Source organism: Microcaecilia unicolor, unplaced genomic scaffold (assembly GCF_901765095.1).
Source record: "Microcaecilia unicolor unplaced genomic scaffold, aMicUni1.1, whole genome shotgun sequence".
Taxonomy (NCBI): domain Eukaryota; kingdom Metazoa; phylum Chordata; class Amphibia; order Gymnophiona; family Siphonopidae; genus Microcaecilia; species Microcaecilia unicolor.
Window position 1 is genome coordinate 239,082 of NW_021963060.1, and position 23,132 is coordinate 262,213.

The 23,132-nt window shown below is 43.8% G+C and overlaps 1 protein-coding gene across 1 annotated transcript; it reads right to left on the reverse strand.

Moving 5' to 3' along the window:
* Positions 1-15,255: 15,255 nt before the first annotated feature.
* Positions 15,256-22,250, reverse strand: LOC115458862 (cullin-associated NEDD8-dissociated protein 1-like; the record flags this gene model as incomplete). The annotated part of the gene is made up of 4 exons (XM_030188700.1): positions 15,256-17,469; positions 19,170-19,277; positions 21,819-21,983; positions 22,081-22,250. Coding segments are annotated over 4 exons (668 nt in total), but the record flags the coding sequence as incomplete, so codon positions are not given.
* Between the last annotated feature and the right edge of the window lie 882 nt (positions 22,251-23,132).

Genomic DNA, 23,132 nt, shown 5'->3' on the forward strand with positions numbered 1-23,132 from the left:
GAAAAATTAGCCTGTATTTTTAGCGCAGCACTATCTCAGCGGTAATTGAGCAGTGCTGCTCACTACCCAGTTACTGCCAGGTTAGCGTGGGTGCCCGTACCACCACCTCAATGGGTGGGGGTAAGTGCTCCCCCCTCACATGGCCACAAGGTAAGAGCAATCTTACCACATGGCCATGGCTATTTCCAGCCTTTTTTACCCATGCAGTAAAGGGCCACAGCGCATGGCAAAAACCACAGGACCTTTTTTACTGCAGCTTAGTAAAAACACCCCATAATGAAGAATAAAATTCTTTAAATCTTTAGTAGTACAGCTGTCATTTCTTTCTGCTCTAGACTTCAAATAATTGGCCAATAAATGACCCGCTTTATTACTACCAGAGTAGTAATGGGCAGATTAAAATCACTTCTTTATAACTCTTTTAGCAAGCAATGAATTATAATTGTAACGGGCAGCTTTTATTTACCCCGGACAACTATCAGTAGGATTAGCTTTTTGACATAGTTCTAACTGACATATCTTTTTCTAACTTGTTTGTGCATTAAATAATTATTTTCTGAACAGCTGCAAATCCTATAATTTCTCCTCTAATGAAAGCTTTAAATATATCCCATCTAATAATTCAATCAGTATCTTACAAATTTTTAAATTGAAAGTATTCTTGAATTGCATTAGAAACATGTTTGTGAAATACTGAGTTTTCCAGTAGACTTACATTAAAATGCCAAGAATGTTGAGGTTGTTCCTGCCCTATATAATTAAGTTGTAGTAGTATATATGCATAATTGGATAGAGTGATACTTTCAATGCTAGTGTGCCAAGGTTTGGATAAAAATGCATTAGAAATCAAAAAGAAATCTATGTAAGAGTAAAAATTATGGGGAGCAGAATAAAAAAAGTACTATCATTTTCATGCATTAACGCCATAAACCATGGAATTTAAGCAGAACCATATCTTATAACACAGGCCAAGCCTTATTTCTCTAAAAATAAGGCAGATTTCCTATCACAATCTGGATTTAGGATGAAATTAAAGTCATCTCCCAAGATAACTGGTTTATCTTCCTCATCAGTAACTATATCTGCAATGCTGAGAAAAAATGCTGCACAATCTGTATTCAGAGCTTATATATTTATCAAAGTTAAAAGATTATCATTAATAGTCACAGAAACATTAACCCAATGACCTAAAGTATCACATTTCTGAGCTATCAATTTAATATCTGCTCTTTTCCTTATAAGAATAGCCACACCATTTGTCTTACCATCAGCAGGTGAAAAGACATGGGCTAAAGCCAATTGGTATATAATTTAGAAGATTCAAATTCAGTCAAATGAGTTTCCTGAAAGAAGACAGAATCAGGTGAATATTTAGACCATGCAGTCAGGACCCCCAATCCAGGGTGAGATTCAAATTGAGACTTTTTCAAATTGTAAAACCACTGGAAGTGTATATGCAGGCATCTGCCCATGTGGTTTGGTATACAAAACCAGAAGACAGTTTAACGGTAGATTAACAGAACACAGGAGTGCCATCAAAAGAAAGGCAGCAGATAAGCCTCTGGTATCACATTCAATAGAAAAGATATGGAGATATGAATAAAATTCTACTGAGACTGGACCAAAGATTGATCTTTAAATTTAATACTGTTGGCGGGGGATCCAAGATGGCTGCCTGACCGGTTTGGTTAGTAGACGCTCTGATCGGTTAGGACTACGATAAATTTCCTCAAAATGCCACACTCCAAACGGAAGGGAACGCTGAGGTCGAATCCTCTGCCTACCTCAGTGTCTTTGCCGGTCCAGCCATCATTGGAACGATACTTCCCCTGTGCCTCCAGGAACTTGCGGGGAGAGGATCCTATAGCGGGGATTTCCGGAGAAGCGGCATCCCCGCTGGGAGAGGAAACCTCCCTGTCTCCACCATCTCTCTCGACGATACCTCCGTGCCCAGCGTCGAGGGCGGCCCTGGAGGGAAACCCCACTGACTCCGGAAGTGTGTCGGTAGGGGCGACTAGTGAGGACCCAGTCATGCAACAAACGGCGCCAAATGCTGAAAGAACTGGAGCTACTTCAGTGAAGAACCCAGAGGTGACTCTGGAAACGGTTTGGGGGATGTTAATCCGGATTAACTCAACACTTCACAAGACTTCAGGTGATGTAGAAAATCTTAACGCTAAATTTGAAGGTTTAAAACAAACTGTAGACTCTGTTAAAGCAGACTTGACAAAACAAGTAACAATATTCCAAAAAGAAGTGGACAAAGATTTAAAAAATGTAGTTATTAAAGACAATTCAGACATAAGGAGGAAAATGGAGCAGATTGAAAATTATAACAGACGCCTCAATCTCCGTTTTCTAAGTTTTCCTATCTTATCCGGGGTAACTCCGATGGATACACTTCGGAGATACCTGAATGAAATATTGAGAATTCCTTTTGAGGCCATCCCCCCGGTTAACAAGATATACTATATTCCTAGACCTAGAGGAGAAGCAAGAGGTGTGGAAGAAAATGCTATTCCTGATTTACAGAATGTATCTGATATACTGGAACAATCTACTGACACAATAATTGACAGAGCTACATTAATTGTATCATTGGTTTTTGAGCAGGACTATAATACCATCCTAAGATTATATTTTAGAAATGCTAAAGCCCAATTTTGTGGCTCTAAAGTCTGGATTTATCCAGACGTGACTAAACAAACAACAAAGAAGGAAAGCTTTTCTGGCTCAAACAAAAGACAATTGATATTGTGGGTTCTTTCTTTTTAGCGTAGCAGTGCAAGTGTGTAGTTAAACTGGGTCAAACAAAATACACTTTTTTTGCCAGAACATCTGAAATCGTTTCTAGAATTGAAACAACTGAGATAAAAGTATAAATAGACTTGGAGGTTAGACAGCCTTGATTGCTTTATTAACAGTTATTCCTGATAACTTCTCTAATTCTTTTCCACCCGCCAATGATAGGAGTCTAAGAAAGGCTATAATTAATTTTTCCTGTATATTTTGAAGCCTTCTTTTTATATTTTGTTTCTTCAAATAGTTTACTTCAATGTGTATAATTCTGAAGATATGGTTATGTTTTTGTATTATTACTTTGCCTGTATTGCCAATACAAGGGTATCCTTGTAAATTATAGTTAAAATAATAAAGATAATTAAACAAATTTAATACTGTTACTCCATATGGACTACACCAGAAATTGGATTTGTTTTTCTGTGAGGATTCAACCAACATTCTCATTATGGATTATGGATGCACTGTTCTCAAATTTCTGATAACTTGGTGTATGTGCTGAATGAATAGTATGTGCCCTTATGAAATAGTACGTGCCCCATTTTAAAAAATTGGTTTTGCATTTACATTTTTTTTGTTACATTTGTACCCCGCACTTTCCCACTCATGGCAGGCTCAATGCTGCTTACATGGGGCAATGGAGGGTTAAGTGACTTGCCCAGAGTCACAAGGAGCTGCCTGTGCCTGAAGTGGAAATTGAACTCAGTTCCTCAGTTCTCCAGGACCAAAGTCCACCACCCTAACCACTAGGCTACTCCTCCATTCCACACCAGGTTTTTTTTAAAGGTTTCTTATTATATCCACATACCTCCAACATTACGGTTTCTAAACTACAATAAGGACTTTTACATGTTAGACATGTTTTTAGGCATGCATCCCCAGCTCCCACCCTTTTCAGCATTTTGATCATAATCAATAGAGGTACTCATGCTCACCTCTACCTATATTTTACCCCATCGGCATTTTTACATATTTTACAATTCATTTTTAGTCATGGTAGCCATCTTGTTTTGACAATTTATTTTGGGTGTATGGATTCTTTATTATTGATAAGGATCAATAGAGTAAGAGATGCTGTTTAGGCCAATATGTTCAGTTTACAAAAACAAGGCATTTAACAGGTTTTATGGGTGTGCTTTTTGTTGCAGCCATCATCATGTTTTGGTGATTTTTTTCAAAAATTTCCAACTTTGAAAGGGATTGACAGATGTACTCATGCCCTTCATACCCATGCATCTACTTTGAAAAAATGAGACATTTTACAGGTTCTCTCAATGTTACAGGTTCTCTCAATGTTTTTAATAAAGGCCACCATCTTATTTTAGTGATTTTCTTAAAAATTCAAAATGTAAACATTTGCATGGGGCCAGGATAAAGGAACCCATGCCCTTCATACTCGTACATTTATTTTGACAAAAGGCTAATTTTTAAAGGTTTTTCAAAACGGCAACTAAGTTGTCCTCTATGACATCAATGAAATACATAGGTGGAGTGGCATTTTTAACATTAAAACATGCAAGATGTTTTTACAATCTCTCTATATAAAACACACCACCAACGTTCAAATGAAGACTCACTTTCCCAACGTTCTAAAGTGAGGCGGCAGAGACCACTTTTCGTCCATGAGTGTCTGCCCCGCCCACGCATCAAACATGATGACAGAGGGCGCAGCAATGACACACACTGACCGTGTCGCGCTGCTGATTGGCTGTGCCTCCAGTGATGCACACCCAGTTCGGTTCCCCCTCACAAACACTCACATGCACGTCAAAACCACCTTGACTTTTAAACGGCGCCGCAGAGAAGGAGGGGGAAAGCAAAGAAAAAGCAGGGGCGTTCAGAGGAAAAAAACCACGCACAAGTCCCACCCCTTCCTGAGGCGGGGGTACCTACCAGCACGGGGACCAAACGCGACGAAAGCGCGCCCGAAGACCCCCACTAAACCACCTCTACATCGCACCCATTACTCTGCAAGCTCTTCATGCGCTGATTCTGCAAGCCGCCGTTCTCGCGAAACAGCCAAGGAGAGGAGTAGGGAAACACCTACCAATCAGCTGTCAATGATTCCTGCACACGCCTGCGCTACCAGCTCCAGCCACCGCATGCGCAAACAGATCAACTCCCCCACCCACTCACACTGACTACTAAACCGCCTTCCCTTAATCGGTGCCGCAGACGAGGGGGACAGCAAAGAAAAAGCAGCGCCGTTTGCGTAAAAAAAACAAACACAAATCCCGCCCCTTCCTCAGGGGGTAGCAGTCTTACAAAACAAGCTCCGCCCCTTTCCGGAGGCGGTGCCATTCCGTGCTCACAATCCACCACCCGCAGGGGGACCAATACACTCCTTACTCCACCAGTTGACAGATAAGGTAAAATTATGTATCATACCTGATAATTTTCTTTCCATTAATCATAGCTGATCAATCCATAGACTGGTGGGTTGTGTCCATCTACCAGCAGGTGGAGATAGAGAGCAAACTTTTGCCTCCCTATATGTGGTCATGTGCTGCCGAAAACTCCTCAGTATGTCGATATCAAAGCTCCATCCGCAGGACTCAGCACTTAGAGAATTACACCCACGAAGGGACACTCTGCCCAGCTCACCACCGCCGAAACGGGGGAGGGGAATTAACCCAGCTCATCCCCACACAAGTGGGGGAGGGGAATCCGTCCAGCTCATCCCCGCGGAGCGGGGGAGGGACACCACACCCGCCGATGCGGGGGGATCTGGCTTATCCTGCAACCGCGGGAGGAGCTGACTGACCCTAACACCGCCGAAGCGGGAGGGGTACAAAGCTGCCCTACAGCCGCACGAAGCGGGAGGGAGTGCCGGCAGAATTTTAAGTCTCAATCCAGCCCCGTAAAACGGAGGGGAGAGGAATGCAGCAGCTCACTGTAACACAAACTCGTCTTAACTCTTGAAGAATCCATTGAAAAACTTGAACACGAAGTCTTTCTGAAGTAACTGAAGACTAAACTTGAACCTGAAATGCAACCAGAATAAAAACAGTACAGATATCTGGGAGGGACTATGGATTGATCAGCTATGATTAATGGAAAGAAAATTATCAGGTATGATACATAATTTTACCTTCCATATCATCATGCTGATCAATCCATAGACTGGTGGGATGTACCGAAGCAGTACTCACCCAGGGCGGGACATTGAAATCTCTGACCTCAACACTGAAGCTCCAAACCGGGCCTCCGCCCGTGCCGCCACAGTCAAGCGGTAATGCTGGGAGAATGTATGGGCCGATGCCCAAGTTGCCGCCTTGCATATCTCTTCCAAGGAGACGGAGCCGGCCTCTGCCATCGAGGCCGCCTGAGCTCTCGTGGAGTGAGCCTTCAGCTGGATAGGCGGCACCTTCCCCGCGGCCACATAAGCCGCTGCAATGGCTTCCTTGACCCATCTTGCCACTGTAGGCTTAGCAGCCTGCAGACCCTTACGAGGACCTGCAAACAGGACAAACAGATGATCCGATTTCCGGAAATCATTGGTCACTTCCAAGTATCTGATGATGACTCGTCTCACATCCAGATATTTAAGAGCAGAGTACTCCTCTGGGTAGTCCTCCCTACGAAAGGAAGGGAGACAGAGCTGCTGATTCACATGGAAGCGAGAAACAATCTTGGGCAGGAAGGAAGGCACTGTGCGAATAGTCACTCCTGCCTCAGTGAACTGCAGAAAAGGCTCTCGACATGAGAGCGCCTGGAGCTCGGAAACTCTTCTGGCTGAAGTGATAGCCACCAAAAAGACTGCTTTCAACGTCAGGTCTTTCAGAGATGCCCTCGACAAGGGTTCAAAAGGCGGCTTCTGCAATGCTCTTAGTACCAGGTTGAGATTCCACGCAGGCACCACTGAGTGCAGAGGAGGGCGCAGGTGATTAACTCCCTTGAGAAAGCACACCACATCTGGCTGCGAAGCCAGGGAAGCACCCTTCAGGCGGCCCCTGAAGCAAGCCAGAGCCGCTACCTGGACTTTAAGGGAACTGAGCGACAGGCCTTTCTCCAGACCTTCTTGCAGGAACGCCAACACTGAAGCAATTGGAGCAGTGAAGGGAGAAAGTGAGCCTGCTTCACACCACGCTGCAAAGATACGCCAAACCCTGGCGTAAGCAGTAGAAGTAGAGCGCTTCCTCGCTCTCAGCATAGTGGCGATGACCTTGTCTGAGAAGCCCTTCTTCCTCAGACGCTGCCGCTCAATAGCCAGGCCGTAAGACCAAAGGGGGAGGGATCCTCCATCACCACGGGACCCTGATGTAACAGGCCCTGCTCCACTGGCAGCCGCAGAGGATCGTCGACTGAGAGCCTGATCAAGTCCGCATACCAGGGGCGCCTGGGCCAATCCGGACCCACCAGGATTACCCTGCCGGGATGCTTTGCCACCCGGTCTAGCACCCTGCCCAACATGGGCCAGGGCGGGAACACATAGAGAAGTTCTTGTGTCGGCCACTGTTGGAGAAGAGCATCTACTCCCAGGGATCGAGGGTCCCGTCCTCTGCTGAAAAAGCGCGGCACTTGGCAATTGGCCGATGACGCCATCAGATCTAGGCTCGGCTGGCCCCAGCGCTTCGTGATGTCCAAGAACGCCTGAGCAGATAGCTGCCACTCTCCGGGCTCCAAGGTATGGCGACTGAGAAAGTCCGCCTTGACATTCATGACTCCGGCAATGTGGGCCGCTGAAAGCTGCTCCAGGTTCGCTTCCGCCCACTGGCAAAGATTCATAGCCTCCTTGGCTAGAGGGGCGCTCTTGGTACCTCCCTGGCGGTTGACATAGGCCACAGCCGTGGCATTGTCCGACAGGACCCGTACAGGCTTCAACGCCAGTACCGGGATGAACTCCAAAAGCGCCAACCGAATGGCTCTGAGTTCCAGGAGGTTGATAGACCACTTTGCCTCTGCAGGAGACCAGAGCCCCTGCGCTGTCCTTCCCAAGCAGTGGGCTCCCCAGCCCGACAATGAGGCGTCCGTCGTGACGACAATCCACTCTGGGGTCACCAGAGGCATTCCCGCAGACAACTTGTCTGTCTGCATCCACCAGCTCAGCGCCTTGCGCACTGCTGGGTCCAAGGGAAGGCGCACAGCATAATCCTCCGACATCGGAGTCCAGCGCTGCAGCAAAGAGTGTTGAAGTGGTCTCATATGAGCCCTGGCCCAGGGCACAACTTCCATCGTGGCCGTCATAGAGCCCAACAGCTGCACATAGTCCCAAGCCCGAAGGGGAGAGGCTACTAGGAACTGGTCCACCTGAGCCTGAAGTTTGACAATCCGATTGTCTGGCAGGAACACTCTGCCCACTTGGGTGTCGAATCGAACTCCCAGGTACTCCAGGGACTGAGTCGGGCGCAGCTGGCTCTTCTCCCAGTTGATGATCCATCCCAGGGAGCTCAAAAGAGCAACTACCCGGTCCACAGCTTTGCCGCACTCTGCATAAGAGGGGGCTCGGATCAACCAGTCGTCCAGATAAGGATGGACTTGTACCCCTTCCTTTCGTAGGAAGGCCGCGATGACCACCATTACTTTGGAAAAGGTCCGCGGAGCAGTAGCCAACCCGAAAGGGAGGGCTCTGAACTGGAAGTGTCGTCCCAGGACTGCAAAACGCAGAAAGCGTTGATGAGGAGGCCAGATGGGAATATGCAGGTACGCTTCCTTAATGTCCAAGGATGCCAGGAACTCTCCTGCCTTCACTGCCGCTATAACAGAGCGGAGAGTCTCCATGCGAAAGTGCCGCACTTTCAAGGCCCGATTGACCCCTTTGAGGTCGAGGATAGGCCGGACAGAACCTCCTTTCTTTGGTACCACAAAGTAAATGGAGTAACGTCCCTTGCCAAGCTGACTTTCTGGCACCGGAACGACCGCGCCCAGGCGGATCAGATTGTCCAAGGTCTGCTGCATGGCCACAGCTTTGACCGGAGACTTGCAGGGAGAGAGTACAAACCCGTCTTTTAAGGGTCGGCAGAACTCTAGTTTGTAGCTGTCTCTGATGACTTCCAGCACCCACGCGTCTGAAGTTATTGTGGTCCACTCGCCCAGAAACGAGGACAGCCGTCCTCCAATCTGCACTGGGGCGTGGACCAAGACCCCGTCATTGGGTACGAGACCCTGGGGGAGGACCGGAGGGAGCACCTCCGGGACGGCGGTCTCTGCGAAAGGAATGCTGCTTGGGGGAGAAATTCCTCTTGAAGGAAGAGGGGGCAGAGGAACCCGACTTGCCCGGGCGGTACCGACGGGCTTCCTGCAACCGTCCTCTGGAGGTACCGGGACGAGTACTAGCCCGAGCCCTGACCTCTGGTAATTTCTTGCCCTTAGACGTGCCGAGATCGGTCACGATTTTGTCCAGCTCGACCCCAAAGAGCAGCTTGCCTTTAAAAGGCAACCTAGCCAGGCGGGATTTAGAGGCGTGGTCAGCAGACCAATGTTTCAGCCAAAGCCACCGCCGCGCAGAGATTGTCTGAGCCATGCCTTTCACTGAGGCCCTCAAGACATCATACAGCAAGTCTGCCAAATAGGCTAAGCCCGATTCCAGGGCCGGCCAATCAGCCCTCAAGGAATGATCCGAGGGGGAAGCCCGCTGCACCATAGTCAGGCACGCCCTGGCCACATAGGAGCCGCAAACTGAGGCCTGCAAACTTAAAGCAGCCGCCTCAAAGGACGACCTTAAGGCCGCCTCCAATCTTCTGTCTTGGGCGTCCTTTAGGGCCGTGCCACCTTCCACCGGCAACGCCGTTTTCTTAGTCACCGCAGTGATTAAAGAATCCACGGTAGGCCACAGATAGGCCTCCCGTTCACTCACAGCCAAAGGATAGAGGCGGGACATAGCCCTAGCCACTTTAAGGCTCGCTTCTGGGACATCCCATTGAGCCGAAATTAAGGTGTGCATGGCATCATGCACGTGGAAGGTTCTAGGCGGGCGCTTCGTCCCCAGCATAATGGCAGAGCCAACAGGGGCTGAGGGAGAGACGTCCTCCGGAGAGGAAATCTTCAAAGTGTCCATGGCCTGTAACAACAGGTTGGGCAAATCCTCTGGGCTAAAAAGCCGTGCTGCAGAGGGGTCATCCACTCCATCCGAGCGGGGATCCGTCTCCTCCAAGGAATCCGCAAAGGACCGTTGGGAGACCTCAGACACGCTGCCCTCATCTACATCGGAGGAGACAAATTCCTCCAAGGCCTGGGAATCAACCCGAGGGCGTTTACCTCTGGGAACCTCAACCTCTTTACCAGACGAGGGAGCAGGGGCAGCGTTGTGCATGAGGAAGGCCTGATGCAGCAGCAAAACAAACTCGGGGGAGAAACCCCCCAGACTGTGCACTTCCGCAGCCTGGGCAACAGCCCTAGACGCACCCTCAACCGGCGCTCGCAAAAGCGGGGGAGAGACATGCTGCGCATCCAAAATGGCGTCCGGCGCGAAACTCCGCGAAGGAGCCGCGCGGGAGGAACGGCTCTTAACTTTAGCCGCTTCTGTGCCGTCGCCCAAATTAAGGGCGTTCATGGCATTAATGTCTCCAACCTCAAGGGCGGCCCAAGAAGAAGCCGTCCGAGCCGCGTGGCCGGCCAAGATGGCGGAGGCGAGGAGCGGGGGATGGGCGTTTATGGCGGGAAAAACCGCCACGCCGGAGGACGGACCGGGACATTCATCGGTCACGAAACTGTCACCCAACAAGGGCGAATCAGGCTTTAAGACCCCCGCATCCCCTCTAGAAGCGCTCAAGCGACCCGGGGAGCGACCCTTTGCGCCCTCGCCCTCCGACGCCATATGCCACGAGGAGAAGAATCGGGGAACCCCCTGCCCGCTATAAAAAGGTAAAAATTACCTGCTGTCCGCTCCGAGTTGTAACGACCTGGTGTCCCAGTGAGTAGCTGCAATAGACGCTTAAATAAACGTCGAAATAAACGCCTTTAAGGACGTTCAAAATTTTTTTTTTTTTTTTAACGGAGCCAGCGGGAGGGGGGAGAAAAGGAGGGACCTGGCACCACCAGGTTTGCACTTGCTCAAAAGAGCCCTCAACCCCAGGCACTCAACAAAACCTAAAAATTAGGCTTGGAGGCCTAGCCAGAGCTGCTGCTGTGTGTGACCACCACCTGCTGAGATAGAGAACATACTGGGGAGTTTTCGGCAGCACATGACCACATATAGGGAGGCAAAAGTTTGCTCTCTATCTCCACCTGCTGGTAGATGGACACAACCCACCAGTCTATGGATTGATCAGCATGATGATATGGAAGACACGATTACCATGCTATGCAGGAGTGAAATAAGTCCCCTTCACTGGCAGGCAGGCAGGCAAGGAAGGAGGGAAGGAAGGAGGGGGGAGGGCAGACACCCTGACACACACTATCATTCACACACACACACACACACACACACACACATTCGCACACAATCACTCTCTCTCAAACACACACTTCAATCTGGCAGGAAGGGAGGGAGGGAAGGGGATTCACCCTGGGGGAGGGAGGCCAACCTGGCATACACTGCCACACACTCTCTCTCTCTGTCACAAACACACACTTGCACCCGGGAGGGAGGGGCCCCACCCTGGCACACACTCTCACATTCCCACAGAGACACTGGCACACAGTCTCACTCTCTCAAAATCACAAACACACACTTGCACCTGGCAAGGAGGGAGGGGGGCCCAGCCTAACAAACACTCTCATTCCCACAAACACACACTCTCTTACAAACACATTCCCACACACTCACTCTCTCTGTCACAAACACACACTCACACATGGCAGGGAGACAGGGAGGGGGGGCACAGAAACACACACATTCCCCCACAAACACCCTGACCGCCACACCCTCTACACCATCACTATCTGTGACACACACACACACACTCTCTCTCTGTGTCACACAAACAGTGAAGCACAGTTACAAATCGCAAAACACACCCCTTCCCCAACATTCTTGCACGATAATCACCCCCGCACTACTACTTTGCCACACCCTCTTTCACTTCCAAACACACACTATCTATCTTGGTGACACATCATCTCTGTCTCTCACACTCACACACACAACCACCACCCCCCCAAACCCCCCTTAAAAAAAACACAAACACTAATCCACAACATGGACAGATGGCCACTCAGTCTCTCCACCACCACACCCTCACACTTCAACAACATTTACAACAACATAAAACAAAAACACAACACAAAAATACAAGCGCACAACACACCCAACCCCCCCCCCCCCATTACAAAATCATAATACTAAAATGTCACTTATTCATTACTAACACAACAAAATTAACCACGAAAAACCTTTCAAAACCTTCATTGCACAAAACAAATACCTTGCTAGCGCTCGTTTCATTGCTCTCAGAAACAGGCCTTTTTTACTAGTGTACTATAAATTTTTTCAGTGTCTAAAAGCAAATGCTGTTTATGCTACCATACCAAGGAGCATTCCTGCTGTTTTTCACTTTTTTCTCTGTGTGACACATCAAGGTCATATGACCCAGCCAAAGTTTATAACAAGCATCTGCACAGATAGGCTAACAGCATCCTGCCCATACAGAGAACTCTCTGGTGTTTGGAGGTCCTGGTAAAGTTAACAGAATTTTTTTTTAGAAATGCACACAAACTTTGCACTTAGCCTCACTTTTGTTATAATGCAGAGCCTGATTTTTTTTTTTAAACTTGTATATAAACCAGAGAAACACCTCATGGTGATGTCAATAATTTACGCTGCAAGAGTAACACACTCGATTCTGGTTCACACACACTTTATATGTAGTTTTAGTCATTTACTCTGTATACTTTTATGTATTCTATAATTTTATCCTTATGATTTATTTGGCATATAGAACTATTTGATTTTCTTTATATGCCCTTTGTCTTATGTTATATGCAGGGCTTTTTTTGAGGGGGTACTGAGTACCGGCACCTTTTCTATTGTCTACTAAAATTGACCCTTGGACCCCAAGTTTTAATGAAAGATCTTAGGCTCTACACAATTCTGATTTGTCATAGATTCTGTGAGTGGTTAAGGGGGCCTGGCTATTGTGGGGTGGGCCTATCAGTAATCACCTCACCCCTGAAGGGTGGCCTATCATTTGAGTACCGACACCTTTTTTGCTAGTAAAAATACACTGGTTATAAGTATACAGAACTAAGATTTATTTTACTCTTTATGTACTTGTTTTATGAGTTTTGAATGTTACATTTTAGTGGTATTTGAGTTGCTATTTATTATTATATTTTATTTTTACAGTTAAGTTTGTGCCCCTGATGCAGCCCTTGCACAGCAAAACACAGCCGTGCCGGGTGTTATTTTAAACTTGATCAACCAAATAAATTCTTCTTAACATTATGTCTGCTTTTCACTGTGCCTGCTTCTGCAATTTCTTTCCTTTGGGACCTATGCCTGTTTCTTGGGACCATCCTGCAGTCAGCCTGAATCTGGACTGCCACTGAGAGGCTTGGCAGTTTGCTATTGTTAGCACTAGCAGTTATACAGGCCGCTCTCCTCATGGCTGCGCCTCGTTTATGTTGGCAGCTGGGATGTTGAGTTCACATGGCAAACAATGCACGGGCCATTTGCTGCATTAGTTACTAGCACCAGTCTGGAGTCCGCAGTTGATTTAGCAAGGGGGTGGAGCGATGAGGCACTAGCTGTGCGATACTCCCTAATGGTACCGGAGCTGGGATCAAGGCGAGGACGGAAGACCCTTCTTGGTGGCCCCGTGGCTCCCATATTTTATTAAATGATTCTTTTCTTCTTTCTCTGCACCTCTCTAGGTTGAGTTGTAAGAAAGAGTGCTGAAAGGAATCTGTCCATTTGCTAGTGCAGCACAGCAGCCTGAGAACTAGGGGAACTGGGTTCAACTTCCACTCCAGCTTCTTGTGACTCTGGGCAAGTCACTTAACCCCCCAGGGACAAAAATAAGTACCTATATATAATATGTAAAACAGTTTGACTGTAACCACAGAAAACAGTATATCAAATCCAATTCCACTTTCCTTTTCCCAGTAGCTGTCACTATTTTTTTGTTGTTGAAAGAGGGGGCCAGCTACATCCACTGAGTGTGCAGAAAAAACAGACTGATGGAAGGAGTGTCTTGGTCAAGCACAGGAAGGCTTGTGCATGCTCAAGAGAAGCCAAAAGGCTTCTCAAGCTGGAGGAGAGCTCTAGCACTATGAAGCTGTCAATATGATGGCATCGTCCAGTGTATCTGCATTTCCCTGCTTTCTGCAGAGAACAAATGATCCATTGAAAAAACTGCATTACGATGTTTTTGAATTAAATTTACCTGTTTCATTTAAATAAATTTATTTCTTTAATATTGTACTATAGAGTTGAAGACAACATACCAGTCCCTTCAAAACAAGTAAAGTAGGACCTCTGCAATTTTAGCTCATATACATAACTATCTTTGCATAAGTCAATATTGATCCAATAAAATGCATCATAACTGTTATAATGCATATTATAAAAAACTTACATTCATGACCTTATCAAAGCCTCTTATGTTCTATTTGAAAACTTACTCAAACAAAAATAAAAATGTATTATACTGCAGCTATTTTACATTTTTTCTTTGCTTTTATCTTATAAAACAAAAATTACTTGAAGGTTAAATTTTGAAATCACTGATAAAAGCTATAAAGGTATAAGCCTAAGACAGATGGCCTGATTTGTTATGACACTTCACTCATTCTGAGTTTGTGAACAAACATCATGATGAATCAGACTATTTTTATCCCAACACAATTTGGATTAACAGGAAGATGAATGTGTTGTGTGTAAGTATAACATACCATTTGTAGAATTCAAGAACAATTCAAAACCAGCTGCATTAAATTCAAGGAACATACCAATTGTTGAACTCTCAACTTACTGCTGACAGTATCAATATATGTCACCTAAGAAGAAATATATGTTACTTAGGTGTACAACTGGCCAAATTTAAGGTGTTATATGTAGGTATGCACAGTATCCTGCACTCTAGCATACCTAGATCATACTGTCAAGAATCAACATAAAAACATATGCCTTAAAGTGAAACTTCATGCTCAAAATTATAAGCAACTGTTACGTTAGCATAAAGTGGTCTAGTGGAAGCTTTAGTTTCAGCTTTGGGGGGGGGGGGGGGGGCTTTTACTAAGCCGTGTAAGCATCTACTTGTGTCCAATGCGCGCCAAAATGGAGTTACTGCCCATTACTATGCGGCTTTTGCACTAATTTCATTTTTGGTGCACGTCTGATACACATGGCTGAATTATTTTCAGACGCGTGCCAAGTGGCATTTGATGTGCGTAGGTCATTAACTGCCCAGTTAGCACACGAGACTTTACCGCTAGATCAATGGCTGGTGGTAAGGTCACAGACCCAAAATGGACACACGGCAATTTTGATTTTGCCACACGTCCATTTTCGGCAAAAAATTTTTTTAAAGGCCTTTTTTTTACAGACACATTGAAAAATGGATCGGCATACGCCCAAAACACACCCCTACACTACCGCAAGTCATTTTTCAGCATACCTTAGTAAAAAGACCGCTTGGAGAACTATGAGCCAGCTCATCCCAAACAAGTGTCTGCTGCAGCCGTAGCTATCTGTTATGTGCTAGTACAGAAAACTGTGGTATACTGAGAGTTTTATAATGTGACTGACTATAAACTGACACAGTAAGAGCTGACAAAAACAAAAAGGACAATGTTATATGATCTGTATCTGGTTTATAAAAGAACAAAAAGTCAGATGTTGCAACTTCTTATATAGTTAGATCTACAAAATTGTCTTAATGGAATCTCACTCACAGAACCTTAATGTTGTGATTTAATGTAAAACAAGGCAACTGAGATACTTCAGCACCCAAAAATATTTATATTGTGATAATGTATACTACACAGCATCATGATGATACACCTTTAAATTGGGAAAAAAAATCCTAATTAACATTTCTATGATAGTTTACGTTTACAGTTTAACCTTTCTGCAAGAATATAACCAAGTCAATCTGCCTTGTGATCCTAAAGTATGGAGAAATCCAAATCCTTAGAACAAGAGCATTACAAGCCCTTGCTACCAACACTTGGAAATTGTGCACCAGCCCAAACCCAAAGAATATTAATGACCACAATTTCAACTTCTTCTCAATTAACCAAGATATATAGTTAAGATGCTGAAATAGAGAAAATATACACAATAAAATATTGCTTAATACATAATTTCAAGGATAAAAATGATGAGTAATCACCAAATGCATAACATTAATTTCTTATACTAAAATTGTTAAGTTCCTCTAAAATGTGTATGTTAGCCTTCTGGTATACCCGTCTACCTTTACATAAAATATTGTACACTTTAAGGAGACTGTATTTATTTCTACTTTCAAAAGTTAATCTGAAATCAGCTCTACATATGAGAGAGTTGAAAAGAAAGAAGCAGATATTTTAACATGAATATCTTTACAGCACCAACTGAAATTTAACATTCTTACTGGTTTTATTTTTTTAATCTAATCCTAGAAGCTTCCTAAAAGAAAAAAACCCCAAAGATTTAATATTTGTCACTTAGTCTGTGCTTCTCATAATTTTAGCAACAGAATGCAAACTTGACATAACAGCATATAGTGACAATATGCCCAGGATATCATGTAAATAACTTCTTACTGGGCAAAATTTAAGTCAAAATGGGTAGCATGACAATAGTAATTCGATTCATTATTAACAGTGAAAATGTTTGGCGTAAATGATTTGTCAAATATACCAGCATGTAAGTAAAACTGATTAAATATTTAACCCTGTTGCCTAATGCACAAATTATTTCCTGTGTAAAAGCTAATTTCTGAAAATTACACTGCTACAATTGTGTGTGCATTATGAAAAACATCACATTAATTTACAGACAATGCATATTTGTAAACTTGTTCATGCAAAATTAGTGTGCACAACAGGGATATTTTCTAACCCATACCATTAAAAATGACAATTGTCTGCATTTTTTCAACTGTACTAAATCTTCTGTCAAATAATTCATCTTAAACAGATAGTATCATCCACCAGCTAGAATCCGATTTATGCAGCCAAAACATAACCAAAAGTAACACCATTTTTTTTTTGTTTTAACAGTGGGAAGAAAACGGAATAAAAATGAAAGGATGTTCATGGCCACAAAATTTAACAATTTTAATCCTAAACATTACAGAGTGAATGGATGTTTATTTCCATACACTATACATTCTAAACTTATTTCCATTGAAAAATGGTTGAATCCACCATAACCCAAGTGTCTCAAAACCAATGAATTATGGAAATATATGCTTCTAAAATAAATGCCATATAAGTAACAATGGAATAAAGTCAACTGTCCCCTAAAGGTAAATAAAAAATGGAACATTTTGAAGCCCAAAGCATAACTTTCATTCTCTCTTTTTTTCAGTGCACTGTATGTTTGAGGCAATGGTCCTTGCTTGAAGAAAGTATTTTTTAGGTAGTATCCATTGATTCCAAGCTAGCGGATGAAGTATCTTTTTGGATGCTTTCAAAGATGGCTGCTAGCTCTGGATTAGAACTGATCTGTGACTGAAATTCACTCATTAGTGGACTTTTCTCTGCTTCTGGAATGGTTAGAAGAGCTGCCACTGCTCTCATAGCAGATCGCTTCAGTTCATCTTGCTTTTCAAATTCTTGTTTTACTGAATTTGCCTTTACCTGTAAACAACAAGTTGATAGGTGGGTATAAATCTAATACATTTAATCATTACACTTCTGGGCAGTTTACAAGCCTACATTCACAGTAATACACATTACAGAAAGAAAAATAATATAACTCTTAAAACAAACAATCTATATTAATATTACTCCTTCACACTAAAAATCTGATAAATTAATGTACACAGAACCTAGCTCATACCACCTACCACCTCAAACACCATAATCTTTTCTTTCTGTAAAAGTTACAATCAGACATGAAGACAAAAATAGCAAATGGTTACTTGTTTAAGAGACGATTTTATGGAAGTGTGAAAGTAAAGTACTTTAAAGCAGTTTTTAAAAGATATGAATAAAATGGAGCCTTCACTTTAAACAGATACATTAAGACTCTGGAACAAGACAGACTAACAGCCTTATTTTCAAAAGTGATGGGCGCCCAGATTTCGACCCAAATCGGGAGATGGGCGCCCATCTCCCAAAGGCGCCCAAATCGGTATAATCGAAAGTCAATTTTGGGCGTCTTCAACTGCAATCTGTCGCAGAAACGGGCAAAGTTGACGGGGGCGTGTCGGAGGTGTGGTGAAGGCTGGACTGGGGCGTGTTTATCGGCCGAGGAGAGATGGGCGCCTTCGGCCGATAATCGAAAAAAGAAAGGCGTTTTTAGCGCGAATTTGGGTCATTTTTTTGGACCCTTTTGTTCCACTAACAAGTCCCAGAAAAGTGCCCTAAATGATGACCACCGGAGGGAATCGGGGATAACCTCCCTAGACTCCCCAATGGTCACTAACCCCCCTCCCACCAAAAAAAAAAAAAAAACAACTTTAACAACTTTTTTTTCCAGCCTGTATGCCAGCCTCAAATGTCACACCCAGCTCCATCACAGTAGTATGCAGGTCCCTGGAGCAGTTGTTAGAGGGTGCAGTAGACTTCACCCAGGTGGACCCAGGCCCCCCCCTACCTGTTACACTTGTGGTGGTAAATGGGAGCCCTCCAAACCACCCCCCAAAACCCACTGTACCCATATCTAGGTGCCCCCCTTCAGCCATAAGGGCTATGGTAATGGTGTAGAGTTGTGGGCAGTGGGTTTTGGGGGGGATTTGAGGGGCTCAGCACCCAAAGGAAGGGAGCAATGGACTTGGAGGTATTTTACTTTGTTTTTTAACTTGTTACAAGTGCCCCCTAGGGTGCCCGGTTGGTGTCCTGGCATGTGAGGGGGACCAGTGCACTACGAATCTTGGCCCCTCCCACGAACCCAATGCCTTGGATTTGTTCGTTTTTGAGCTGGGCACCTTCAGTTTCCATTATCGCTGAAAAACGATACTGCCCAGCTCAAATCCACACAAATCCGATGCATTTGCCCAGCACAGACCGTATTATTGAAAAAAAAGATGGGCACCCATTTTTTTTCGAAAATACGGTCTGTGTCCCGCCCCTTCACGTACCCGTTCTCGGACATAGACGCCCATGGAGATGGGCGCTCGCGTTCAATTATGCCCCTCTAAGACAGCCAAACACATACAATAATAAATATGAATCATTACAACTAAGTCAATTACTTTGGATCTTAACATTTATAGGTAGCATAATCAAACTTACTTCTGTGCCTGAAGAATAGAAGACTTCAAGCTTCAGTACATTAGGAAAAACATCTAAACTAAATCACTCAAAAATCTTAGACTAAAATTTAAATACAGTACCTTAGTTGTACAAGTGGCACGCAAGGGCTCTACTAGTCTATCCAACCTTTGTAGTACAGCACTTGGACAAAGAGTAGACAGTCTTACTAACATTAAAAATGTTAGCATCTGTTAAAGGAATGAAAATAAGCAGAAATGACTAAAACAAGTTTCATGGTATAATTATTTCCCTGCTATATTAAAACTCAGTTTATAATATATTCAAAATTTTCCTACAAATCTTATTTTACAAATATATACCATTTCATATATTTTCAAGTTGAAAAAATAGGGACGTTATCGGTTATTTTAGAAGTCTTATTTGCAATTTCCACATGAAATGTTTGTCATTTACATATTGAAAGGACATCCATGTGTAAATGGTAACTTTAGAAAGGGTTCAATTTACATGTAGATGCCAATATATATAAATTGCAAAAGTCATTTTGGGGGCATAGTTTGGTCATGGCCTGGGTAGGTCAAAAATAAGTACATAAGTACATAAGTAATGCCATACTGGGAAAAGACCAAGGGTCCATTGAGCCCAGCAACTTGTCCACGACATCGGCCAATCCAGGCCAAGGACACCTGGCAAGCTTCCCAAACGTACAAACATTCTATATATGTTATTCCTGGGATTTTGGATTTTTCCAAGTCCGTTTAGTAGCGGTTTATGGACTTGTCCTTTAGGAAACCGTCCAACCCCTTTTTAAACTCTGCTAAGCTAACCGCCTTCACCACATTTCCCGGCAATGAATTCCAGAGTTTAATTACACGTTGGGTGAAGAAACATTTTCTCCGATTTGTTTTAAATTTACTGCACTGTAGTTTAATCGCATGCCCCTAGTCCTAGTATTTTTGGAAAGCGTGAACAGACGCTTCACATCCACCTGTTCCACTCCACTCATTATTTTATATACCTCTATCATGTCTCCCCTCAGCCGTCTCTTCTCCAAGCTGAATAGCCTAGCCTCCTTAGTCTTCTTCATAGGGAAGTCATCCATCCCCGCTATCATTTTAGTCGCCCTTCGCTGCACCTTTTCCATTCTACTATATCTTTCTTGAGATGCGGGCGACCAGAATTGAACACAATACTCAGGTGCGGTCGCACATGGAGCGATACACGGCATTATAACATCCTCACACCTGTTTTTCCATACCTTTCCTAATAATACCCAACATTCTATTCGCTTTCCTAGCCGCAGCAGCACACTGAGCAGAAGGTTTCAGTGTGTTATCGACGACGACACCCAGATCCCCTTCTTGGTCCGTAACTCCTAACGTGGAACCTTGCATGACCTAGCTATATTTGGGTCTTTTTTCCCACATGCATCACCTTGCACTTGCTCACATTAAACGTCATCTGCCATTTAGCCGCCCAGTCTCCCCGTCTCGTAAGGTCCTCTTGTAATTTTTCACAATCCTGTCGCGAGTTAACGACTTTGAATAACTTTGTGTCATCAGTAAATTTAATTACCCCGCTAGTTACTCCCATCTCTAAATCATTTATAAATATATTAAAAGCAGCGGTCCTAGCACAGACCCCTGAGGAACCCCACTAACTACTCTTCTCCATTGTGAATACTGCCCATTTAACCCCACTCTCTGTTTCCTATCCTTCAACCAGTTTTTAATCCACAATAGGACATTTCCTCCTATCCCATGACCCTCCAATTTCCTCTGTAGCCTTTCATGAGGTACCTTGTCAAACGCCTTTTGAAAATCCAGATACACAATATCAACCGGCTCCCCTTTGTCCACATGTTTGTTTACTCCTTCAAGAACTGAAGTAAATTGGTCAGGCAAGATTTCCCCACACAAAAGCCATGCTGACTCGGTCTCAGTAATCCATGTCCTCGGATGTGCTCTGTAATTTTGTTTTTAATAATAGCCTCTACCATTTTCCCCTGGCACGACGTCAGACTCACCAGTCTATAATTTCCCGGATCTCCCCTGGAGCCTTTTTTAAAAATGGGCGTTACATTGGCCACCCTCCAATCTTCTGGTACCACGCTTGATTTTAAGGATAAGTTGCAAATCTACACGTGTATTCCCTATTTCATACAGGGAATGCATGTGCATTACCTATTTTTTTCCATGTGGTGACTTACAGCTGTTCCCCAACATGTATATGTTTTTAAGAAGTGCTTGTTTTGGTCAACCCTTTAACAGACAGATTAAAGGAGTTATCCCCCTTAATCTACCATTGTTAATTTCCCCTTCCAAACAGGTGGTAAAGACTGCTGCCTTTGTGTTATACAATTAGCAGCATTCACACATGTAGGTATTCAAAATGGATGAATACATTTGCAAGCGCCACACACATGTAAAGTCGCCACATTTCCTCCTTTGGTTTTTTTTTCCCGTGTGAATATTTGCAAAGCAGCTGACCTAACTGCATATTGCCTGCAAATACACATGCATGCCTGCAGGTACTTTAGAAAAGGCTCTATAACAGCAGATTCTTTTGTAAAGTACCACTGGAACAGAGCACATCCTCAACTGGACATCTCAATTCCGATTTCTACATTCTGTGTAAAACAGGGCTCCTATGTACAATGTGTCCCAATAAACTATTACCCTTAATATGTAGGGACACTTCCTGCCTTGTCTTACAATCACCTTTTGGAATATGGTGTAAGGAGAATTAAATACAAATAGTTAATTTACCTTTATATCATAATGATCCTTTAAACCATCTTCAACATGATTTAAAAACTCAAAGATATCAAGCCTGTCCAAACAGCTATCTAGAAGAGTATACATGCATTCAAAAGCTGCTTTTCTGATGTCCAGCCCATCATCAACAGTGTGTTTAAATGGTCCCATTTCCACCTAGAATTTGAAATGGAAGAAAAGGTTAGAATCAGAACATTGCTGGAAAGCTTGCAACCAGCTACAAAAATGCCTGTCAAATACTAAATACACCAACCTCTCTTATTAGTTCTTTTCTCACTTTTGTTTCATTATAGAGATGAGGAAGTACTGAATCCAGGAGATCTCTAATTAATGAAGGTTTATTGTGTGCTGCTGAATTAAATGTCACTAGAGCCACTCGTCTTACATTCAGATCAGGATCTTCCAATGTCTTTAAGAAATCACCTATTTAAAAATTAGTATAAAGCAAATCAATTTTATAAATTTAAGTATGTTTAAACAGAAATGGACATAAAAAGTATATACCTACAATGAGCCTTAAACTTATCTAATTTGAGCACACAGAATGAAGAAAAATTAGAATACTCAAGTTGCCTCAGAGGCCAATGTAATAAAACAAGTAAAAATGTGCACTAAAATTTTGCAGTTTTTCAAAATTATGAGTCAAACTGACATTAACCATAACAGGAGTTCTCAGAGGACTGCAAGATATATAGTTCTGACACATGGAAGATACATGATTGAGCTCTGGATGGAAAAACCTGAGGTAACTTGTTAAAGCCTAGAACAGTGAACTACATGTGTGTTCCTGCATTTCCAAGATCACATGGGGCTACTTCAGGGCCTCTTTTACAAAGCTGTGCTATCGATTCTTGGTTTGGCAAATGAGGAAGCCCATTCAATTCCTATGGGTTTCCTCTCATTTGCTGCACCGAGAATTGATAGAATGGATTACACAAAGCAAATCCTCTGAGAGGTGGGAGAGTTCTGTGAGAATTCTATAAACCCACTGCTCTCAGATAACTATTGTTAGATGTGAGCAATTTACTTTCACAGAAGACAAGCAGGTTACACAGTTATGACACATTTAACAGAAAAAGATGAAAGAATACCAATGGACAAAACAATGTTATTTATTTGTTACATTTGTACCCCGCGCTTTCTCACTCATGGCAGGCTCAATGCGGCTTACATGGGGCAATGGAGGGTTAAGTGACTTGCCCGGAGACACAAGGAGCTGCCTGTGCCTGAAGACATGACAGGCCATTTAGTCTTATTTTATGAAGGCAACCTGGAACTTAAAGAAAGAGGGTGCTAGAGATATGG